The 19,592-nt window shown below is 44.0% G+C and overlaps 1 protein-coding gene across 1 annotated transcript in view; it reads left to right on the top strand.

Moving 5' to 3' along the window:
* Nucleotides 1–413: 413 nt before the first annotated feature.
* The window catches only part of LOC117272533 (uncharacterized), a 28,368-nt gene continuing 9,189 nt past the window's right edge, over nucleotides 414–19,592 (top strand). The window contains exons 1-31 of the mRNA XM_033651509.2: nucleotides 414–502; nucleotides 642–663; nucleotides 2,106–2,366; nucleotides 2,464–2,730; nucleotides 2,843–3,112; nucleotides 3,190–3,450; nucleotides 4,200–4,460; nucleotides 7,925–8,185; nucleotides 8,279–8,539; nucleotides 8,742–9,002; nucleotides 9,093–9,353; nucleotides 9,449–9,709; nucleotides 9,796–10,053; nucleotides 10,522–10,788; nucleotides 10,883–11,137; nucleotides 11,233–11,496; nucleotides 11,602–11,862; nucleotides 11,972–12,229; nucleotides 13,587–13,847; nucleotides 13,955–14,212; nucleotides 14,306–14,575; nucleotides 14,664–14,921; nucleotides 16,039–16,299; nucleotides 16,395–16,655; nucleotides 16,792–17,052; nucleotides 17,283–17,537; nucleotides 17,631–17,897; nucleotides 18,033–18,293; nucleotides 18,377–18,634; nucleotides 18,955–19,221; nucleotides 19,308–19,571. Coding sequence (XP_033507400.2) covers nucleotides 449–502; nucleotides 642–663; nucleotides 2,106–2,366; nucleotides 2,464–2,730; nucleotides 2,843–3,112; nucleotides 3,190–3,450; nucleotides 4,200–4,460; nucleotides 7,925–8,185; nucleotides 8,279–8,539; nucleotides 8,742–9,002; nucleotides 9,093–9,353; nucleotides 9,449–9,709; nucleotides 9,796–10,053; nucleotides 10,522–10,788; nucleotides 10,883–11,137; nucleotides 11,233–11,496; nucleotides 11,602–11,862; nucleotides 11,972–12,229; nucleotides 13,587–13,847; nucleotides 13,955–14,212; nucleotides 14,306–14,575; nucleotides 14,664–14,921; nucleotides 16,039–16,299; nucleotides 16,395–16,655; nucleotides 16,792–17,052; nucleotides 17,283–17,537; nucleotides 17,631–17,897; nucleotides 18,033–18,293; nucleotides 18,377–18,634; nucleotides 18,955–19,221; nucleotides 19,308–19,571 — 7,666 coding nt within the window. The 5' untranslated portion in view covers nucleotides 414–448. The remainder of the gene's footprint in view (nucleotides 503–641; nucleotides 664–2,105; nucleotides 2,367–2,463; nucleotides 2,731–2,842; nucleotides 3,113–3,189; nucleotides 3,451–4,199; nucleotides 4,461–7,924; nucleotides 8,186–8,278; nucleotides 8,540–8,741; nucleotides 9,003–9,092; nucleotides 9,354–9,448; nucleotides 9,710–9,795; nucleotides 10,054–10,521; nucleotides 10,789–10,882; nucleotides 11,138–11,232; nucleotides 11,497–11,601; nucleotides 11,863–11,971; nucleotides 12,230–13,586; nucleotides 13,848–13,954; nucleotides 14,213–14,305; nucleotides 14,576–14,663; nucleotides 14,922–16,038; nucleotides 16,300–16,394; nucleotides 16,656–16,791; nucleotides 17,053–17,282; nucleotides 17,538–17,630; nucleotides 17,898–18,032; nucleotides 18,294–18,376; nucleotides 18,635–18,954; nucleotides 19,222–19,307; nucleotides 19,572–19,592) is intronic.

Here is a 19,592-nt window from a genome sequence, read left to right as displayed (position 1 = left end):
TAAGAGCAGCTGTTATATAATGATGCATAATGACAAAATTTCCCACAAAAATGACTTCAATCCAGGAAGGATGTAGCAGAGGGACTTCCTTAATAATGTCATACAAAGGACATCATATCATTTTCCAGCAGGTAAATCCTGTTGTATATACTAGAAAGTCAGCAGAGTTACAGAAATAAAATATTCCGAGAACATGGAGGAAGTGCAGTTTGAGCGTAATAGGCCGGGGGATTGAATGCACCCCCACCTCCACCTAACAGGCCACATACTTTGTTTCCTTCTCATGATGACAGAGAGCCCACAGGCACCCACCTGTCCTCATTTAGGACGACTCCTGATTGGTTCCCATGAAGTTGATCTACAGCGCTCAGCCTGTAAAGATTTCAGATGAGCTACTGTGTGCAGGAACCACATATGGATGTAACGCACTGAAACTCTGACGATTACAATGGATAAGATGTGGATGTTTTATTCTTCAGTCATACTATTGTCTGTCATACAGGTAATTATACTTTATTAATTACTATCTTTATACTATAGTTTACTTTATTATTTCTATTTTTTAACATTTATTTCATTTTTTATGTCAACATGTTAGTATTTTGTAATACATTCTAATTAATTTATTTTTTCTTTTGTAGACACAACATGTTTTGGCCACAGGTGAGTGCTCTGTGTTCTACACGTCAAAGGGAGACTCTAATTTCTAGATGCTTTTTTAATTTTATTTATTTTTGTCCTTCACTTATATGACAAGATAAAGAGATACACACAGATATGGATATATTTTTTCTATATTGGGTAAAAATACAGAAGCAAATTAAGAAAGAAAAGCGAAAGCAGCTGCTTGTAGATAATTGTTCCACCAATTTATGAATTCCAATTAAGGATGTTGACTAATGAGCAGGAAGTAAGCGCTCACACTGCCAGTAACTAAAAGGTTTGAGGTGGATTAGATGGACTGGTGATTTGATTAATTGAAAATGATAATAGCTGCTGCTCACCACTAGAGGGACATATTTCTTATTCTGTCTTTCTATTTACAGAACAACAATTCTTGATGTTACTGAACTGAGTCGATGGCATTAAACTAGAGTGAGCAATGGGACATTTTGAACACAGCAAAGGGTCTTTTGCAAGCAAGTGGGTCATTCGTGTTACACAGCATTTCTGACCCATGAACTGGCTTAAATTATACATTAACATCTCCATTATCATATACACATAGAATAATGCAAACTTAAACCTTTTTTTTAACTTTACTGTCCTTTTTTTGGAACTGCATGATTTTACCATGTTCCTCTTTTATAATAGGTCATGTTAAACTCTCTCTGATTATATTAGGAAAAACTATACATGTTTTTAGCTTTATTGTCATATTTATTGTCCCTGAAATCTTTTTCCAATCTCTTAGACTTACACTTCCATTAAGGATTAAAGTATAGTGAGCATAGCCCTCTTCCCAAGGTTTAGTGATCTTAATTTGTCTCACCCTTAACGTTCCATCTTGTCAAGCAAAATCATGCAGTCTGTTGGTGAGATTTTTTTTTTTTCCCAAATGTAAAGACATACTTGGTATAGTTATAAAAGTGCTGTGTAGAAGGTTGGCTAGCGAAATCTGGATTGCTCACAGAGCTAAGGCTAACTTAGCTCAAAATTTTCCACCCTGGAAAATTTTGAGCTAAGTTAGCCTTAGCTTTGTAGCAGAACAGGAACAAGTCGAGCCATAAATATTATTGTTGAGTGCATGAGATTGGCACTCTATGATTCCTGAAAGTTAATCATGTTATTATTCTTATATAATGAGAAAATAAAACGTAAAACTCTTTTATTTTTTTCTCCCCCAAAAACGTTTTGAAGCCAAAATGGTGCTGCATAACAGGAATGACACACATATTATTATATGTTGTTAAGAAATTATTATCACGCAAGAAGGCTGGCCTTTTTCCCCATATGAAAAATACACACAAACTACAATAAACTAAAAATTAAACTAAAACCACGTATGAAATGCTCATTATTAGTTTAATTTTACCTTTTAATCTCAAAAAGTCAGAAGGTGATATTCCTAGACCGATCGTTTTCTTCTTCTTTCTGTTTTTCAGGATGTAATATTTTGTCAGTGACTTCTCCGTCAGCATCAACACTGAATGTGGTATGGAGCACCTACACAGGAGCCTCAGTTTATTTACTGGACTTGAGAGTTGTGAACTCCACCAGTATCGCCCCGGTGGTGGTGACACAGTCTGCACCCAGCACACAGAGGCTGATTCAGGGGTTAAGACCCGGACATGTCTATGAAGTCACACTAAAGGTCTTTGTGTTTTACACTATCATGTGCCGTGATGTTGAAATAACCATGACAGGTAAAGACGCAATTTGAAAAAAGTTGCCAGTTAAGTAATAAAACAGAAGAATCCCTTTGTTGACTAATGTTCAATACTTTATCTTGCATTTCCACAGTGCCGGCCACATCTCAGATCACCTATTCAAAAGCTATTTCCAGTACATCTATAAAGTTTGAGTGGTCAAATGTGATAGGGGCGGACAACTACAACTTGTTTGTGGAGAAGTTGTTTAGTTTTCCCGCACAAACATACAACCAGACGTTCACGACCCTGAGTGGACAAGTGGACGGCCTAAATCCCTCTACAACGTACAACTGTTATATTTACTCATCAAACAGTGCTGGAAGAGGTGCCAAAAGTACTACAAGGACAATCACAACGCGTAAGTGCACATGAATTGCAGAAGTGCCGAATTACGAGCTCAGTTATGTTTGAGCCAATTCCTTAACATGAATGAGGATTTGTGGATTAACACCTGTATTTTCTCTTGGAAGTGGTGCAGCCACCAACTGGTGTGACTCTTGTATCAACGGGAAGGAGCACAGCCCGAGTGACGTGGAACACTGTAAGTAAAGTCCTGCTTTATCAAGTGACCGTGAGCGACAACGACAATCCCAGCAACGCCCCGGTCATCAGAAACACTTCAAGCACAACCATGGACATCAGTAACCTGGAGCCCTGCTCCACCTACACAGTGGGAGTATCATCAGTCAATGGCTTCTTAGTTCCTGGGGAGGCCTCTAATGTTACACACACCACCTCCAGTGAGTATCTTAGAAACAGAATTCATCAGTCAGAAGGACCAAACAGAACATTAACATGTCACACTTCCTTTACTCAGCCATTAACCCAGTGACGACCATCTCTGTGGACTACAGCTGCACCAGCGGCATGGTGACAGTGACTTGGGATTTGGTATTCGGGGCCAATTTGTACAGGGCCACAGCTATCGATGGCACCGGCGCGTCCCTTAACTGCACATCTGCCTTCACCAGCTGTCAGATCACCATGCTCAAATGTGGTGAGAAGTACCAGGTCCACGTGACGGCCATCTCTGACGACTGTGAGAGCACCTCCAACGCCACCTCCCTGTTCGAGACAGGTGAGCAGAGCACCTGCTCATGTGGAAGCCGCAAAACGTGGCTTCTGTTTGTTTGTCATTCCCTTTTTAATGCTTATGTTTCCCACATGCATGCACACACCTTCTCATTTTACCTCTCACTGTCACACAGTCTCACACTTCTGGACATAGTGTAAGCTCTTTCTCACAGACCTTCCCCATACAATAAGTATGTCCTATGGGAAGTTGTTTAGGTTCCTCCCATGGTGTCCTATGGACTTTTCTCATGATGAGCAGTGAAACACACCCTCTCATTAGTCAACAAGACCCGCCATCCTACACCAGTCAGTCTAAAGCTCTTTACAGTCTATTGAAGTCAGGGAGTTATCTCAAAGGTCAGCTACAGATTCAGTCTGGAAAGTGAAAAGGTGGAAGGGGACACACACACATATACAGTCCGCCCACGGAAATTATCTAATATCTAACACACACACACACCCAGCACCACAAGCATCTTTGATGACGTGGTGAATGCTACAAAGAGGTTAATTACAAAAGGTGTTATATCTCAGGTTTCTTACGAGGACTTTCAAACAATAGAAAGAGACTTGCTGGCCAGGGAATCTGCTATAGTGCATCACAAAATTCACTCATCAATATAAACTCCACACCTCTCTGCATAGTTCTTCTTCTTTTCCCCTTATTCAGCCAGATTTTTTCCACTCATTTCACCTTTTGCTTTTATTCCCTCCCCATTAATTGTCTCTAAATGTCTGATTCCATTCCCCCAGTCCCCTGTGCTCCAGCTAATCCTCACACACTTCACGACTGCTCCAGCAATGTGATTGTCTTTAGCTGGCAGCCCACCAACAACACCGCCTACTATGTGGCAACAGCTGTGGACAACACTGGAAGAGTGACCGAGTGCAGGACGCCAGACAACACGTGTTACTTCACTAATACTGGCTGCGGTCAGTACTACACGTACACCGTGTACGCCGTCAGCTTTGAATGTAACAGCGAAGTCAGTCAACCTGAGTTTGTCCGAACCTGTGAGTAGGATTTGATTTATTTCTCTTTTTTGTGAATTCTTTTCTGAAAATATAACAAGAACATTTTGGCGATATGCTATATTTTTCATACTGTCAACAAATCCCTAAAAAAAGACCCAAGCCAAAAATAAACTGACCCTCCTACCAAGTATTATAAATAGTGTAGCCAAAGCCTGATATATCTTATTATGTGTCATCCTTGCCCTAAAAGACTATTTAAGCATGTACATGAGCCCCACCATCGCAGTGATTGACATGTTCCCTTCTTACTATTAACGTGGGCATTGTAGTTTATTTTGAGTCAATCTAATGAGTCAATCTTTGATAAATTTAACTGAGCATCAAGTGTGTATTACTCCACTGCTGTTTGAATAATGTTGGTTATACACTGAAGTGCCTAACTGTTTCGGTAATGTTTCAGCTTTAGAACAGACATGATTGTTGAATATAATTAAATAAAACTGAATACAAGTTCTGGGGTGACGCCCCCATCTTGGAATGATAAGCATCTGTCAATCGTTAATCTTCAGAAATGTTAAAGTATGTGCAAAAGACAAATGCCCATGATAAAGAGAAGTTATCGACAGAGGAGCAAAATTATACATATATTGATACTTACAGACCTTGACAGCTTGCCACCCATCGACGTTACAGTCCCTGATGTCTATCTGGTGCTTTGGGTTTAGCGGCTATACACCTGTCAGCTATTAAAAAACTTAAATCTTTGAGGCCCATGTCCAATTTGGAAATCAGTGAATACAGGAATTTAAGATCATCCAGACAAAGATAAGCTATCTACTCGTACTCGTACTCGTACTCGTGCTCGTCGTCCTCCGCTTATCCGGGTCCGGGTCGCGGGGGCAGCAGCCTCAGCAAAGAAGCCCAGACAGTCCTCTCCCCAGCCACTTCCGTCAGCTCTTCCGCGGGAACCCCGAGGCGTTCCCAGGCCAGCCGGGTGATGTAGTCCCTCCAGCGTGTTCTGGGGCGGCCCCGAGGTCTCCTCCCAGTTGGACATGCCCGAAACACCTCCCAAGAGAGGCGTCCGGAAGGCATCCTTACCAGATGCCCGAACCACCTCAACTGGCTCCTCTCGATGTGGAGGAGCAGCGGCTCTACTCCGAGTCCCTCCCGGATGTCTGAGCTCCTCACCCTATCCCTAAGGCTGAGCCCAGCCACCCTGCGGAGGAAACTCATTTCGGCAGCTTGTACTCGCAATCTCATTCTTTCGGTCACTACCCAGAGCTCGTGACCATAGGTGAGGGTTGGAACGTAGATCGACCGGTAAATTGAGAGCTTCGCTTTCTGGCTAAGCTCCCTCTTCACCACAACGGACCGGTTAAGCGCCTGCATCACTGCTGACGCCGCCCCAATCCGCCTGTCAATCTCCCGCTCCATCCTACCCTCACTCGTGAAGCTATCTAATGTTATGCTAACTGAATGCTAACAAAAATGGCCAACAATTAGACTTAAGACTATAGTACTGATATAGTTGTTCTTACACAAAACTGGCTTGGTACAATTAGAAATTCAAAACAGTATATATGGAAATAATGGAGCATCTTGCTGATGTTTACTTGAGGAAAGACAAAATAAGAGTGTGTTGAGAATGTACGATATGTTTGTCTATTCTGGCGGTCACTATGTCAGATTAGGTGACTATGGAGTCATAGAATCTTGCCGTGACTTGGCAGACAGACATGACAGATTAGAGACTGGTCCACAACCAATCATTGCTCATCGTCTTTAACAACATGCATGATATCATCGGATTATTCTTGTCCTATTTTATTTTTATAATCATTTCAGTAACTGTGGCTGTTCATGTCTAAGCCAAACTGTATTTGTAGTGATGTAAAAAAAAAAGTGCCACCAGTTAGCAGGAGCTACATCTAAAGTACTGCATGAAAACTGTGCAAGTCACTGAATCCTGCATGACAAGTTCCTGCAAAAGTTTCACAAAAAAGTCTTTTTTATTATATGAAAATTTTCTCTCCACTGAAACAACAAGGTGCTTTTAATTTTAAATGAATACAGGAAGTGTTGAGTTTGAAATGACGTGATGATTTAAAGGAGCTATATGTAAGAAATCTAAAGCAAATAGTCATAAAATCCTCCTAATATGTCAGAGACTAAGGAATAATGTTCATATAACATAGTGATCTCACCAACAACAATAGTACAGCCAGAATATTCGTATTTAAAAAAATTTTTTACGGTCCGCAAATCATGTTTATGTTTTGAATTTGTGTTTTGGCCTGTTGCGCCACCCACCACTGTCTACCAGTCACGCAGTCAGTAGAGTCTCAGCATCAGTTAAAGTTATGACTGAGCTACAGCAGCACGGCAAGCAGCATTAGCAGTGTCCCGGTACATAGCATTAGCAGCCGGTTCCTCCTCAGCTGTATCCTGGTAGCAGCGTTAGCAGCAGAGAAGCCGGACTTGCTTGAACGGTCCGCTGGAAAACCGCGGATCAAGGACGCGGCAACGCGCAAACAAATCAGTCTCCAGCGTGCCGCTGTCCAACAACCTCGAATCTGTAGGGGAGGGGGGGAGGACATGACTCGCGGCAGTATTTTGAATTTGAGTGCAGTAACCGTTTTGGCCACATTCTTACATACGGCACTTTTAACAGGGCGAACTGGAGTGGATTAAAAATAAAAATAGAAAAATACAGAGGGAATGAGAAATAAAGACCCGTGTCTATTGTAATCTGTTTCAAATAAAGCTGGTATCCTCTACAGTTGTGGTAAGTAAAGACCCAGACACTATTTGTGAATATCATGGCATGTTTTTCTACCCAATCCTTCTCCATTACGAGAATTAACATTCTTTGCTGGCTTGATACTAATGGCAGTACTCACCGGGTTGCTGAGGTGCCTCTACTATTTCAAGCCAGCATTCTTCCTTTTGCACTCTGTCATGGTAACGTCCATAGAGGAAATATCAAAAGGCTGTGGTGTTATTGCCGTACAGTTAACCACAGCAAGAGATCACCATGTGTTCCTATTGGTCTGAATGATGGCTGTAACAGAAAGAGTTGTGGAAGACAGAAGTAAATCAAACATGCTAGTCTTTCTGTCAGTTGCCGTCTACTATGACACACTACATGGAATAAAACTAGGGATGCTTGATTTTGGAATTTTTGCCAATATCAGATGGGCCGATATATGACAACTTAACTGGCCGATAACCGATACTGCTATTGATATATCCACATTTTTCCCACCCACAAAAAAAGAAAAAGCATGTTGGCCGATTCTGATAGTTGATTTTAAAGCCAATATCGGCTGATACTGATTATTGTGCATCCCTAGACGAAACATTTAATTGTTGTGCAACAACACTCATTGTTGTTCACGATCCAAGCCAACACCATAGGACGCCCGCATCAGGCTATAATCAGGCCAATATCGTGTCGTCTCAACCCAGCATAAGTAAGTCTTTATTTCTCTCCTTTCCTCCAGCTCCTTGTCTACCGACAAACATAAGGACAGGGGCTGGGTGTCACTCTGAAATGCTGATCACAACTTGGGACTCTGCTGCTGGAGCTCTTTCCTACACTGTAGAAGCACAGGGCAACACTGGAGAAACCTACAACTGCACCTCCTCCTCCAACAGCTGTGCAGTGACCGGGGTGCCGTGTGGTGAACACCTTAGCGTGTGGATCGTCGCCTCCAATGACAACTGCTCCACTAGCAGGGTGTTGGGAGAAGTTGCTCAGACTGGTACGAACTGTGGGAGCTCCATGATACTAACATATGACATCACAAATACTCTGTTTTTCTGATTTATTTGCCAAACGTTTCTCTGCTCTCCAGTTCCCTGTGCCCCAATCAACGTCTCGGCAACAGTCGACTGCAGCCAGGACTCTGCTAGAGTCAACTGGACGACAAACATCGGTGCTATATTCTATATTGCCGTTGCTGAAGATGCAAACGGGAATATGCATAGCTGCAATTCAATGGGCACCACCTGCCTAATTGAGGACCTGAGATGTGGACAGAATTATACTGCCAGTGTTGTTGGCACCAATCTGAAGTGCAACAGCAGCGCCAGCCAGGAGGTCACCTTTATGACAGGTAGGTCAGAGGGTTGGATTACGTTACAACTGGATTCATGATTGTATTATCAGGAAGAAGACACAATGACAGAAGATCTGCATGAACTGGAAATGCTGGTTATTTTTCTCCCAGTGATGCCAAATGAACTGCATCTTTAAAAATGTGCCACAGTCAGACACACTGTAAATCTAATTGACTGAATCCTCTGCTTCTCCATCAGCTCCTTGTTCTCCAACCAACGTTGAGGCATTCAGAGACTGTGACGCCAACCATGCTCTGATAGTGTGGCAGAACCATCAGCCCACAGGCCTCTACACAGCAACCATAGAGGATCAGAGCGGTGCTCAGCTCAACTGCACCAGCAACACTGTCAACAACTGTAAAATCACCTCTCTGCCCTGTGGAAAGAGATACAGTGTCATTGTCACCTACAATGATGGAAACTGTCCGTCCACCTCGACACCCATCAGCATGGACTCAGGTAGTAAATTAAGAGGGGTGAACTGTTTCTGTCTGGAAGAATAATGAATATTACAAATAACTGATGATGCCCTGTCTCCATTTCTTTTAGTGCCATGCGGTCCTGAGAATGTGAGCGCCAGTGTGACCTGTGTAACCGGTGAGCTGATGGTCACGTGGAACATCTCAGTTCCTGCAGAGAATTACACCACTGTCATCACCAGAGGAATGGGTCAGCCTCTTCACTGTAACTCTTCAGACACACAGTGCACCACTGGAGGGTTGTTGTGTGGAAGCTCCTACATGGTGACCGTCTTCTCCGTCACTGGGATGTGTTTCAGTCTGCCGAGTACAGAGGTCACGGTGCAATCATGTGAGAAACGCAGATTTGTCATCGTTAAAAGCACAGACACAGCAGCGGGACTTACTTGAGTTTAAAATATCTCCTTTATATTTATTTCCCTTCAGTGCCGTGTCCTCCCACAAACATCACAGCCGTGCACATGTGTGCTCCTGAACCTGTTCCTGTGTCGTGGATGGCTAGTGACAGTGCCAAATACTACACTGCTGTCGCTGTGAGCAGCAGAGGTCACAGATCAGAGTGCACGACCAATGAAACATCCTGCAGCCTCCCTGAACTTCACTGTGGGGAGGTTTACACCGTTGGTGTTTCAGGAGCTGATGACAACTGTACAGGTCAACTGAGTGACACTGTTCCTTTGAACACAGGTAACACCACCAAGAGAGTGTTTTTAAAACATGTGTTGTCATTCATAAGGCTTATAAAAAAAAGTGTTATTTGTTTCCCTCTCCAGAGCCATGTTCTCCCTCTAATGTATCCAGCCACCTGATGTGTAGCGCTGCCACTGCTCATGTGTTCTGGCCCCCCAGTGCGAATGCAGTGAGCTATGTCATGGAAGCAACCAGCAACGGACAGACCCTCACCTGCAGCAGCCACAGCCCCAACTGCACGCTGAGTAACCTGATCTGTGGCCAGGCATATGACATCACTGTCACTGCGTCTGATGGCATCTGTGTCAGCAACTCCAGTGCCCCCTTCAGGCAAGATCAAGGTACTGAGAGAGAGGTTGAGCCACATTTGGTAACCACACTGTTGTGACAGGCACTCACACTGATGTGGAAAAGCTCAACAGGTTTAAACAGATACTAAGGGATTATCTGAAATTACTTTCAGCCAGCTAACTGATGTTAGATCAGTGTTTCTAGTAGTGAGTCCCATAAAATGCAAGCCTATATGTTTATAAATGTTAAAAATTAAAGGTGCTTGTAGGTAGTTTTTAGAATATTTGGATGGACACAAGCCAGCCATTTACCCCATTTCCTGTCTCTGTACTACCCTTCGCTAACCCGTTGCTGGTGGTAGATTCATGTTTAGCCAGTAGTTTCAATTTTCCCCATTTATCTCTCAGCCTAAATAGACTGCATATTTCCCAAAATGCCAAACCGTACCTTTAAGAACTTCCAGGTTTGCCTGAGAAGTATTATTTTGACTAATTCACATAATGTTCTGTCTCTGTCAGTACCATGCCCTCCAGAGAACATCACAACAAATCTGATATGTGGCACCAATGACGCAACGGTCAGCTGGGTCACTTCTGCTGTGTCCCTCAACTACAGTGTCACTGCTGTGCCGCTGGCTGGAAATATCCGTTCAGTCATGTGCCACACTGACAGCAGCAGCTGTAGGCTGAGTGGTCTCCAGTGTGGACACGTTTATAATGTCTCCATCGGAGCATCTTCTGGCAGCTGCAGTGGACCAATCAGCCTCCCGCAGATGGTTGAGACAGGTAATAAAGATGTTGATGATCTAAGGATGATAATTTCCATGATCTAAAAACTGTTACTTTGATTGATGTCATGCACTGTAATATCTTCTTCCAGCACCCTGCCCTCCTCAGGGCTTAAAAGCAGTAACAGAGTGCGGCACAAATTCTCTTCTGGCCTCCTGGAACGCCTCTCTTGGTGCCACCTCCTACATAGCGACAGTGACGGGCCCCAACGGCTTCTCCGAAACCTGCTCCTCATCAAACCTCACATGTTCTGTCTCCGGCCTGCAGTGCGCCAGTCAGTACAACATCACAGTGAGATCCGAGGGCAACTGCACCAGCTCTCCGAGTCAAACTGCTTTGACGACAGGTTGCCTTTACATATTTTGTATATTTCACGTAAAGCATTTTCTTGACTTGGATCACATCATGTGACACATATCCTCTCTCTACGTCTTCCACCAGGACCATGTGACCCTGTCAATGTGACAAGCATCCTCCACTGTGGTTCAGACACGGCCACGGTGTCCTGGGAAGCTGCTGCTGGGGCCGTGGCCTACACTGTACTCGCTCAAGAGCATAGCTCTCAGCATTATACTTCCTGTAGGAGCAGTACAACTTCCTGTCAGCTGAACCAGCTGCAGTGTGGAAGAGTTTATAACCTGACTGTGATAGCTGAGGATGCCACCTGTAACAGCACTGGAAGCATCAGTACGGTCCTGATGACAGGTAGGAAAGAGGGAACCTGGACAGACTTAACTTAAAGAGAAAATTCAAAGAGAAAATATATTTCTTATGTCTTAACTCAATCTCCCTTTCATCTCTCTCTCTCAGCTCCTTGCTCTCCCTCTATCCAGAACAGCACCCTGATCTGTGGCACCAGTTATTCCTCTCTGTCATGGATGCCGATGGCCGATGCCACAGGTTATGTAGTTAATGCCACGGCTACAAACGGGCAAACAGTTTCGTGCAGCTCAGCTTCTGCTATGTGCACCCTGACAGATCTCCTGTGCAGTGAAACCTACACAACCACAATCATTGCACGAGGACACCAGTGTGACAGTGCACCTGGCCCCAGCACCAACATTACCACAGGTGAGTGTGTGCATGGTGTGAGAGAACATGCCGTATATATGTGAAAAAGGAATTTCTCACTTCCCGGTAAACCCACAGCTATACACTGTTTCTTCTGCTTTCTTTCAAGCCCCCTGTTCTCCAGCTATCATGTCAAAGCAATATACATGTGGCGCTAACACAGCAGTGTTCAATTGGACTGACCCTGAGGGAAGCCTCAGCTTCCTAGCTCAGGTAGCAGGAGAAGGGTATCAGGATAGCTGCCAGACTACAAATACCAGCTGTACGTTCCAAAATCTTCCTTGTGGCTTGGATTTGAATTTAACGGTCCAGGCTCAGGGGGCGCAGTGCAGCAGCTTCCCAAGTGTCAGTGAATCTCTTGAAACAGGTAATTCTTCCGCTTATGTTGTTCTCATAAACAAGTCAAAGAAACTGACTGTTACAGAGGTACTTGAAATGGATGGTTTTAAAGCAATAGTTTGACATTTTGGAAATTACACTTATTTCTTTGAAGATTGATACCACCCTCATGTCTGTCAAATAAATGCACAGCTTCAGCCACTGTCAGGTTATCTTAATTTATTATAAAAACTGGAAATGGGGAAATAGCTAGCCTGGCTCTTTCTGGAGGTATCAAAATCCACGACTAGCAACTCTAATACACAACAATAAGCAATTAGCATTATATGTCTTTTGTTTAATCTATTTAAAAACTGAAGCATCATCAATCATCACCATGACGTTGTAAAACATAGGCTGTTTTAAAGCCTCGACTTTGGCATTTTGGCAGTCACCATGTTGATTACGTTACGATTATGTTGAGAACCTGAAGGAGAACCTGAGGTTATCAGCTAACGGTAGCACTAGCTTGGTTAGCAAGGTGCATCCATAATTCACATAACTGTGATATTAAGTGGGATGATAATTTTGGCTAGCAAAAAAAGAAAAAGACTTAATACAAAATCTATTGATAAGGAAAAATGAACAACCAACTCCTCAGAGTTTGTTTTAATAAAACCAACACCGACATTTTTAGGCAACCAAAATGTTAAAATTAACTTTCATGAACTGAAAACTGTGAGAAAAATCAAAGGTTCTAGGACAAACACACAGACAACACCCCAAAACTAACCAGTTCATGGCTATTTAAACGAACCCAGTGCAATGGATATGTATTGCTGTGCATCTATCTTGACTAACAAGTCACCATGGTAGCCACGCTCTAAAGCATACCCTGCTTTACCGTCTGTTTTTCTCTAAATGGGACCATAATTTACAAAATAAACATCATGCTGTATTGAAGAAGAGTTAAAACTATCAACTGAAGCCATAAGCTCATTAGGAAAAAGTTTAGTGAGGTAATAAATCAAGTAAAAATTAGGGTCATTTTCTCATAGACTTCAATCAGTCTTCTTTTTGCAGCCAGTGGAGTCGCCCCCTGCTGGCCGTAGAAAGAATACAGGTTTAAGGATCCACATTGGAGGCTATATCCACTACTTTTACACAGTCTATCATACAACCCCCTAAAACCACAGCTTAAGGTTTTTACATGTTGTTCTTGGACATATTAACAAACAAGACTGAGCTGTAATATTCTTCTCATTTAACCTTGGCAAGAAAGCAAATAAGTGTATATCCCAAAATGTTGAGCAACTGATTTAACTGCTGAAAGTAACAAAATGTCAGTTGCTGCACATGTTAATAAACACTTTGTCACCTTGCCTTTTTTTCTTTTCACTCCACAGTCCCGTGTGCCCCGCAGAACGTTAGCGCCACACTGGTCTGTTATAATCACTCAGCCCTGGTCTCGTGGGTAGGAAGCCCCAGTGCTGTAGGATACAATATGACAGCGACAGGCCAGGATGGACACACACACCACTGCTGCACCAACACTACCAGCTGTCAGCTACCCGACATTCACTGCGGTGAAACCTACGACATCATAGTCACACCGTACTCTCAGACATGCACAGGACTCCCAAGTGCAGTTTATCGCTTTAAAGCAGGTGCAGAAAGATTTTAAGTTAAATACCCATGTTCTGTAATAAATATATCTTTATATTTCACCTCAGAGAGACAACGTTAAACCCTTTTTCCCTTCCCTTCTCTCCAGGTCTTTGTGCTCCCAGTAACGTCACTGTGTCTCCAGCATGCGAGGACAGCATTGTCTCTTGGTCCCATGTAACAGAGGCAGACATGTACATAGCAATAGCAACTGCAGATGATGGACACAATCACACTTGCAGCTCAAACAATTCCAACTCATGTAATTTCACTCACCTCCACTGTGGGGAAACCTATGCTGTTACTGTTGTGACTGTGGACAGGGGCTGCTGGAGTGAGCCCAGCTCAGCCGTGCAGCTGAGAACAGGTGAGAGGAAACTCTAATGTCAAAAGTGTGGAAACACAGACGCAGCAATGATGTTGTGACACTTTTCTTACTAATTTCCCTCTCTTATCCTAGCTCTGTGTCCACCTACAAACTTGACGGGCCAAGTCAGTTGTAATACCAACACAATGACACTCACATGGGACCAGAGTCCAGTTCCTGGGGCCACCTACGCTTTACAAGTCGAGAGAATAGGCAGTACACTCCCTGCATCGGTGCACACTACCTCTAATACCTCAGACACACTGACCAACCTAATGTGTGGACAGAGATATGCTTTCCGCATCACAGCCCAGGATGGAAACTGCCGCAGCAGCTACAGTCCACCCATAGAAATCAGCACAGGTAGGATGTGTTTCTATGGCAACATCTGCAAGAGTTTTACCTGCAGTAAAAAATGATCATAATCTAAAATCAGTTTTTTTTCTTTCAGCCCCTTGTCAGCCCACCAACTTCACTGCTCGTGTGGACTGTGGCACAAACAAAGGGAATTTCTCCTGGTCTGAGAGCAGTGGAGCAGGTTTCTACACTGTTCAGGTGACAGGAGAGCACGGCCACATAGCATCCTGCTCCTCCAATGACACCTCCTGCACTGTGAAACTCCACTGTGGCCGGTCATACTCGGCTACACTGGTGGCTTCCACAGAAAGCTGCAACAGCAGCCAACATGCTGACATTAACTTTGACTCCGGTAAGATACAAGGACAGTCAAAAGTAATCACCAATGACAAATCAGTCAATTCACTAATAAGACAAATCAACATTGTCCCTTTGTAGATCAAAATGAAAATGTCCTGGAGCCATCAATGCTCATTTTGTCACCAAGCAGTGGTTATAACTAATGACCAGTTTAGTCGCTCATATCAAATTTCACAATGTCAACATAACTTTTCTGTGTACATATAATGTAAAGCAATGTTTCTCAATGGGGACATGCCATTGAGTGCTCCAGGAATGCCGTTTTTCTGTAGGCTGACGTGGATGTTAGCGTCACCCTAGTTCCCTCATCAAATAGCCTGTGGGATTTTGACAGGTGTTTATGATGCTTACACGTTTTGTTCAGCAAGATAATCTTCACAAATGAACACCACTCGCATGATTTTGAAAGCCTAAATGCAATTGCCAGAAGTTAAAAGCTTTTCTCGGCTCAAGGAAAGTTGTACAAATATAAAACCTCCATGGTTCAAAAATTCATAACAGAAAGAGTCATAATTGATCTCGTTTGCAGTTTGAGGTTCCTGTAAACAGTTTTACAAGTGTCTGATTATAATGGCGGTCTATGGGGAAAATGCATTTTTGGCCACAGGCAATGTTTGCGCTGTAATACTGTGAGTGGCCACTGGGCCTAATTAGAAGCAAAGTTGAGTTGCATTCCTGGGGGCTTGGGGTATGCATAGCTTTGGAGTACTGCAGGGAGTACGTGAGATTATAATATCAGTCATAACTCCTAAAATAATCCTAACACTGACCTGTACGTGCAATTTATCAAAAAGGTGAAGTTCAGGCAACCTTTAGCTCACCTGGTAGAGTGTGCGCCCTATATAGGCTGAGTCTTTTGCTGTGACCTGTGTTTGATTCCAACCCACGGCCCTTTGCTGTGTGTCATCTCCCCTCTCGCTCCAACCTTTCCTGGCAGTCCTCAGCTGTTCTGTCAATAAAGGCAAGAAAACACCCAAAAAATAAGCTTAAAATCTAAATGTATCTACAATGGGTACTTGGCTGGAAAAATATTTCAAAGGGGACATTACTGAAATACTCTGAGAACCACTGCTGTGCCCTTATCTGTGATCAAACTCTCTGTCCCGTAGCTCCCTGTCTACCAGAAGACGTCCTAGCCGACTTACAGTGCGACACCAACGTTATGAATGTGAGCTGGACACAGACCCCAGGCTCAGACAATTACACTGCCTGGGCCATCAGCACCGATGGACACAGAGCCTCCTGCAACTCGACGTCCAACTCCTGCTCAATTCATGATCTGCTGTGTGGCAAAGTCTACGAGGTGGTCGTCACCTCCTCCTCTGTTCACTGCAAAACCATCGCTGGCTCTGACTACAAAGTTCAGTCCGGTCAGTGCAGCTCTTTCATGTACATAAATGATGCTGCTGAAGGATAAATTAAATGGTTTAAATGACAATGTTCCTCTTCTTTCAACCACCTCTAGCTCCTTGTAAACCTGAGAACACAACTGTCGACCAGAACTGCAGCAGCAATGTTATGACAGTAAAATGGAAGCAGGGCGCCACAACACAGAACTACACTGTTAAAGCCACGTCTGCTACAGGTGTTAACTCCACCTGTGACTCCACTGAGAACAGATGCTCCTTCCTGGACCTGAGCTGTGGTCAGCTCTACACGTTCACTGTGATGGGACACACTAATGTGTGCATGAGCGAGATGAGCACTCCTATAGAGAAGCTCACAGGTACGCTGATTAAGCCACTTGTTTTTGTGGATAAACACTTTTACATCAGTTTTAGTATGGATTAATGTATTTTTATATTAGCGTTCCTCTATTCCACCAGTGTCCTCTATTCTAACGTGCCTCTCTTCTTTTCTAGCCCCATGTCCTCCCACGAATGTGTCTGCTAAAATTAACTGCACTACACGTAACGCTCTGGTCAGCTGGAGTAGTGCAGCTGCAGCCACAGCCTACAGCGTCCAGGCAATCTCCACAAGTGGACATAACTCCTCCTGCAGTGAGATGGGCACGTCCTGTACCCTCAATGACCTGATCTGTGGAGGGGAATACTCTGTTGTTGTGGAGGCAATGCACACTGGCTGTCCTGGCCCTGCCAGCGCCCCTGCCAGGCTCGCTACAGGTGAGTATGACTCAAACCACACACTGCTGAAACCTGAGGGAGTCTTAGTATCCCAGTCAGCACACAGTGATAGTCATCATCTACCATGGAAACATCTGTGACCAAGAATATATCTGTACATGTAAAGATGAGTTGATGCCAGATCCTTGTCATAGTCTTAAAGGGTAATCAGTGATTCAGGCATTTTGCTTGAACAAAACTCAAACTACAGCATCTTTTTCTTCCCCTAGAGCCCTGTACCCCCATGAATCTCTCTGTCCACTACAACGTGAGCACTGCCCAGGTGATGTGGGGGGCAGCAAGAGGTGCCAGCTCATACTCTGTCCAGGCTGTGGCTGACCAGGGCTCAATGGTCACTTGTAACACCACCAACACCAGCTGCTCCCTGAGTGGCCTGCAGTGCAGTCAGATCTACAACGTGACTGTGATGGCACGAAACCTGGCCTGTGACAGTATGATCTCTGAAACCCAACACCTCATGACAGGTTTGTCATCTAATCAGGAAAAGATATGTGTGTGAAAATATTTACAGTACTGCTTTTGTGATACTTAAATGTGTGTGTTTTCACTTCCTTAAGAGCCCTGCCCACCCACTAACGTTCAAGCCAGTACGGCGTGTGAACAACTTACTGCGACTGTTTCCTGGCAGCAGAGCGACCTCTCTGTGGGTTATGTTGCCTATTTTGACAACCAGAATGGCCACCAGGCTTCTTGTGTTGGAACAGACACAGAAACACAGTGTGCTGTCTCGGGGCTCGTGTGTGGCACAGTGTACAATGTCTGGGTCAAAGCCTTAGGACGGCAGTACAACAGCTCTGACAGCACAGTGACCACTTTTACATCAGGTAAAGACATACTCGATTTATATAGATTTACACATATTACATGAACAAAGTTATTTAGATTTAGTGTGAGGGTGAGTGAGTTTAATGTGTTTATGGATATTTGTTCTTCACCATATATTGGTATAAATCCCACAGCACCTTGCCAGACGAGCAGCATCGAAGCCATGATGGACTGCGAGTCCCAGTCTGCAATCATATCCTGGCAGCCAAGCGTCGGGGCCGCATCCTATGTTGCTGAGCTTACAGCTTCATCAGGCCACACCACCAGCTGCACCACCAACCACACCAACTGTGAGCTGAGCTCCCTGCAATGTGGAGAAGAATACAATGTCACTGTGAAGTCTCTGGGAGATACTTGCAACAACACTGCTCAAATGGCAGAACGCCTCACCACAGGTACAGGATGTTCACCTGAGTGTCTTTTTGTAGCATGTCAGCCACTGTGTTACTGCCACTAACTTAATCCTCTCTCCTTCCAGAGCCCTGTACCCCTATGAGTCTCTCTGTCCACTACAATGTGAGCACTGCCCAGGTGATGTGGGGGGCAGCAAGAGGTGCCAGCTCATACTCTGTCCAGGCTGTGACTGACCAGGGCTCCATGGTCACCTGTAACACCACCAACACCATGTGCTCCTTGAATGGCCTGCAGTGCAGTCAGATCTACAACGTGACTGTGATGGCACAAAACCTGGCCTGCAACAGCACTGTGACCTCTGAACCCTACCGCCTCATGACAGGTTCGTCCATAGGAAAGCCCATTTTCACAAGTGATTAAAGACTAAAAGATTAAAGATTAAAAACAAAATGAAAGATCCTTTAAGTCACTGTATTAAGAAACTTTCCCAAATAATGACATATCTCAAAATAATGAGGAAACAATACTTTTTTGAGCGAGTTTCTGATCATAATGACTCACAGTTTTGTTTTTTCCCACTAGCGAAAATGGGCTTCTATAGTCATCTGATTGGAATGTTTAAAATATGTCACTACATGCAGGTAGAGCTTTCTATTTCTCTTTCCCTAATGCTTAAAAATGTGTATTCATTTCTTCATTCAGAGCCCTGCCCACCCACCAACGTTGGAGCCAGTATGATGTGTGAACAACTCACAGCGACAGTCTCCTGGGAGCAAAGTGACTTCGCTGTGGGTTATGTTGCCTATTTCGACAACCAAAATGGCCATGCAACTTCCTGTGTCGGCGCAGACACAGACACCTTCTGTGCTGTCTCAGGACTGATGTGTGGCACAGTGTACAATGTCTGGGTCAAGGCACTGGGTCAGCAGTACAACAGCTCTGACAGCACAGTGACCACCCTTACATCAGGTAATGATGTAATCAGTATAAATCAAATTTTTGGTCCATTTTTTTTTTGGCATTAATTTATATACTTTCTCATGCTGTATCCTCAGCTCCCTGTCTGCCCAGAGAAATAGACGTAGAGGTTGACTGTAACTCTGAAGGTGCTGCCATTGTCTACTGGAATGCTACTTATGGCGCAGCAAACTTTTCCCTGACAGCCATTGTCAGTGGAAGTCTTCAGACTCTGTGTGAAACTCAGCAGAACCGCTGTAACGTGACAGGTTTAAGTTGCGGTGAAACCTACAACATCAGCTTGACCGCCAGCAACACACAGTGCAGCCTAACAGCGCCGATGCACGCCAACCTCACCACACGTGAGTGGTTAGAGCAAATCC

Source organism: Epinephelus lanceolatus, chromosome 12, assembly GCF_041903045.1.
Source record: "Epinephelus lanceolatus isolate andai-2023 chromosome 12, ASM4190304v1, whole genome shotgun sequence".
Classification (NCBI taxonomy): domain Eukaryota; kingdom Metazoa; phylum Chordata; class Actinopteri; order Perciformes; family Serranidae; genus Epinephelus; species Epinephelus lanceolatus.
Note: the sequence above shows the minus strand (reverse complement) of the source record. Positions and strands in the feature narration are given on the sequence as shown.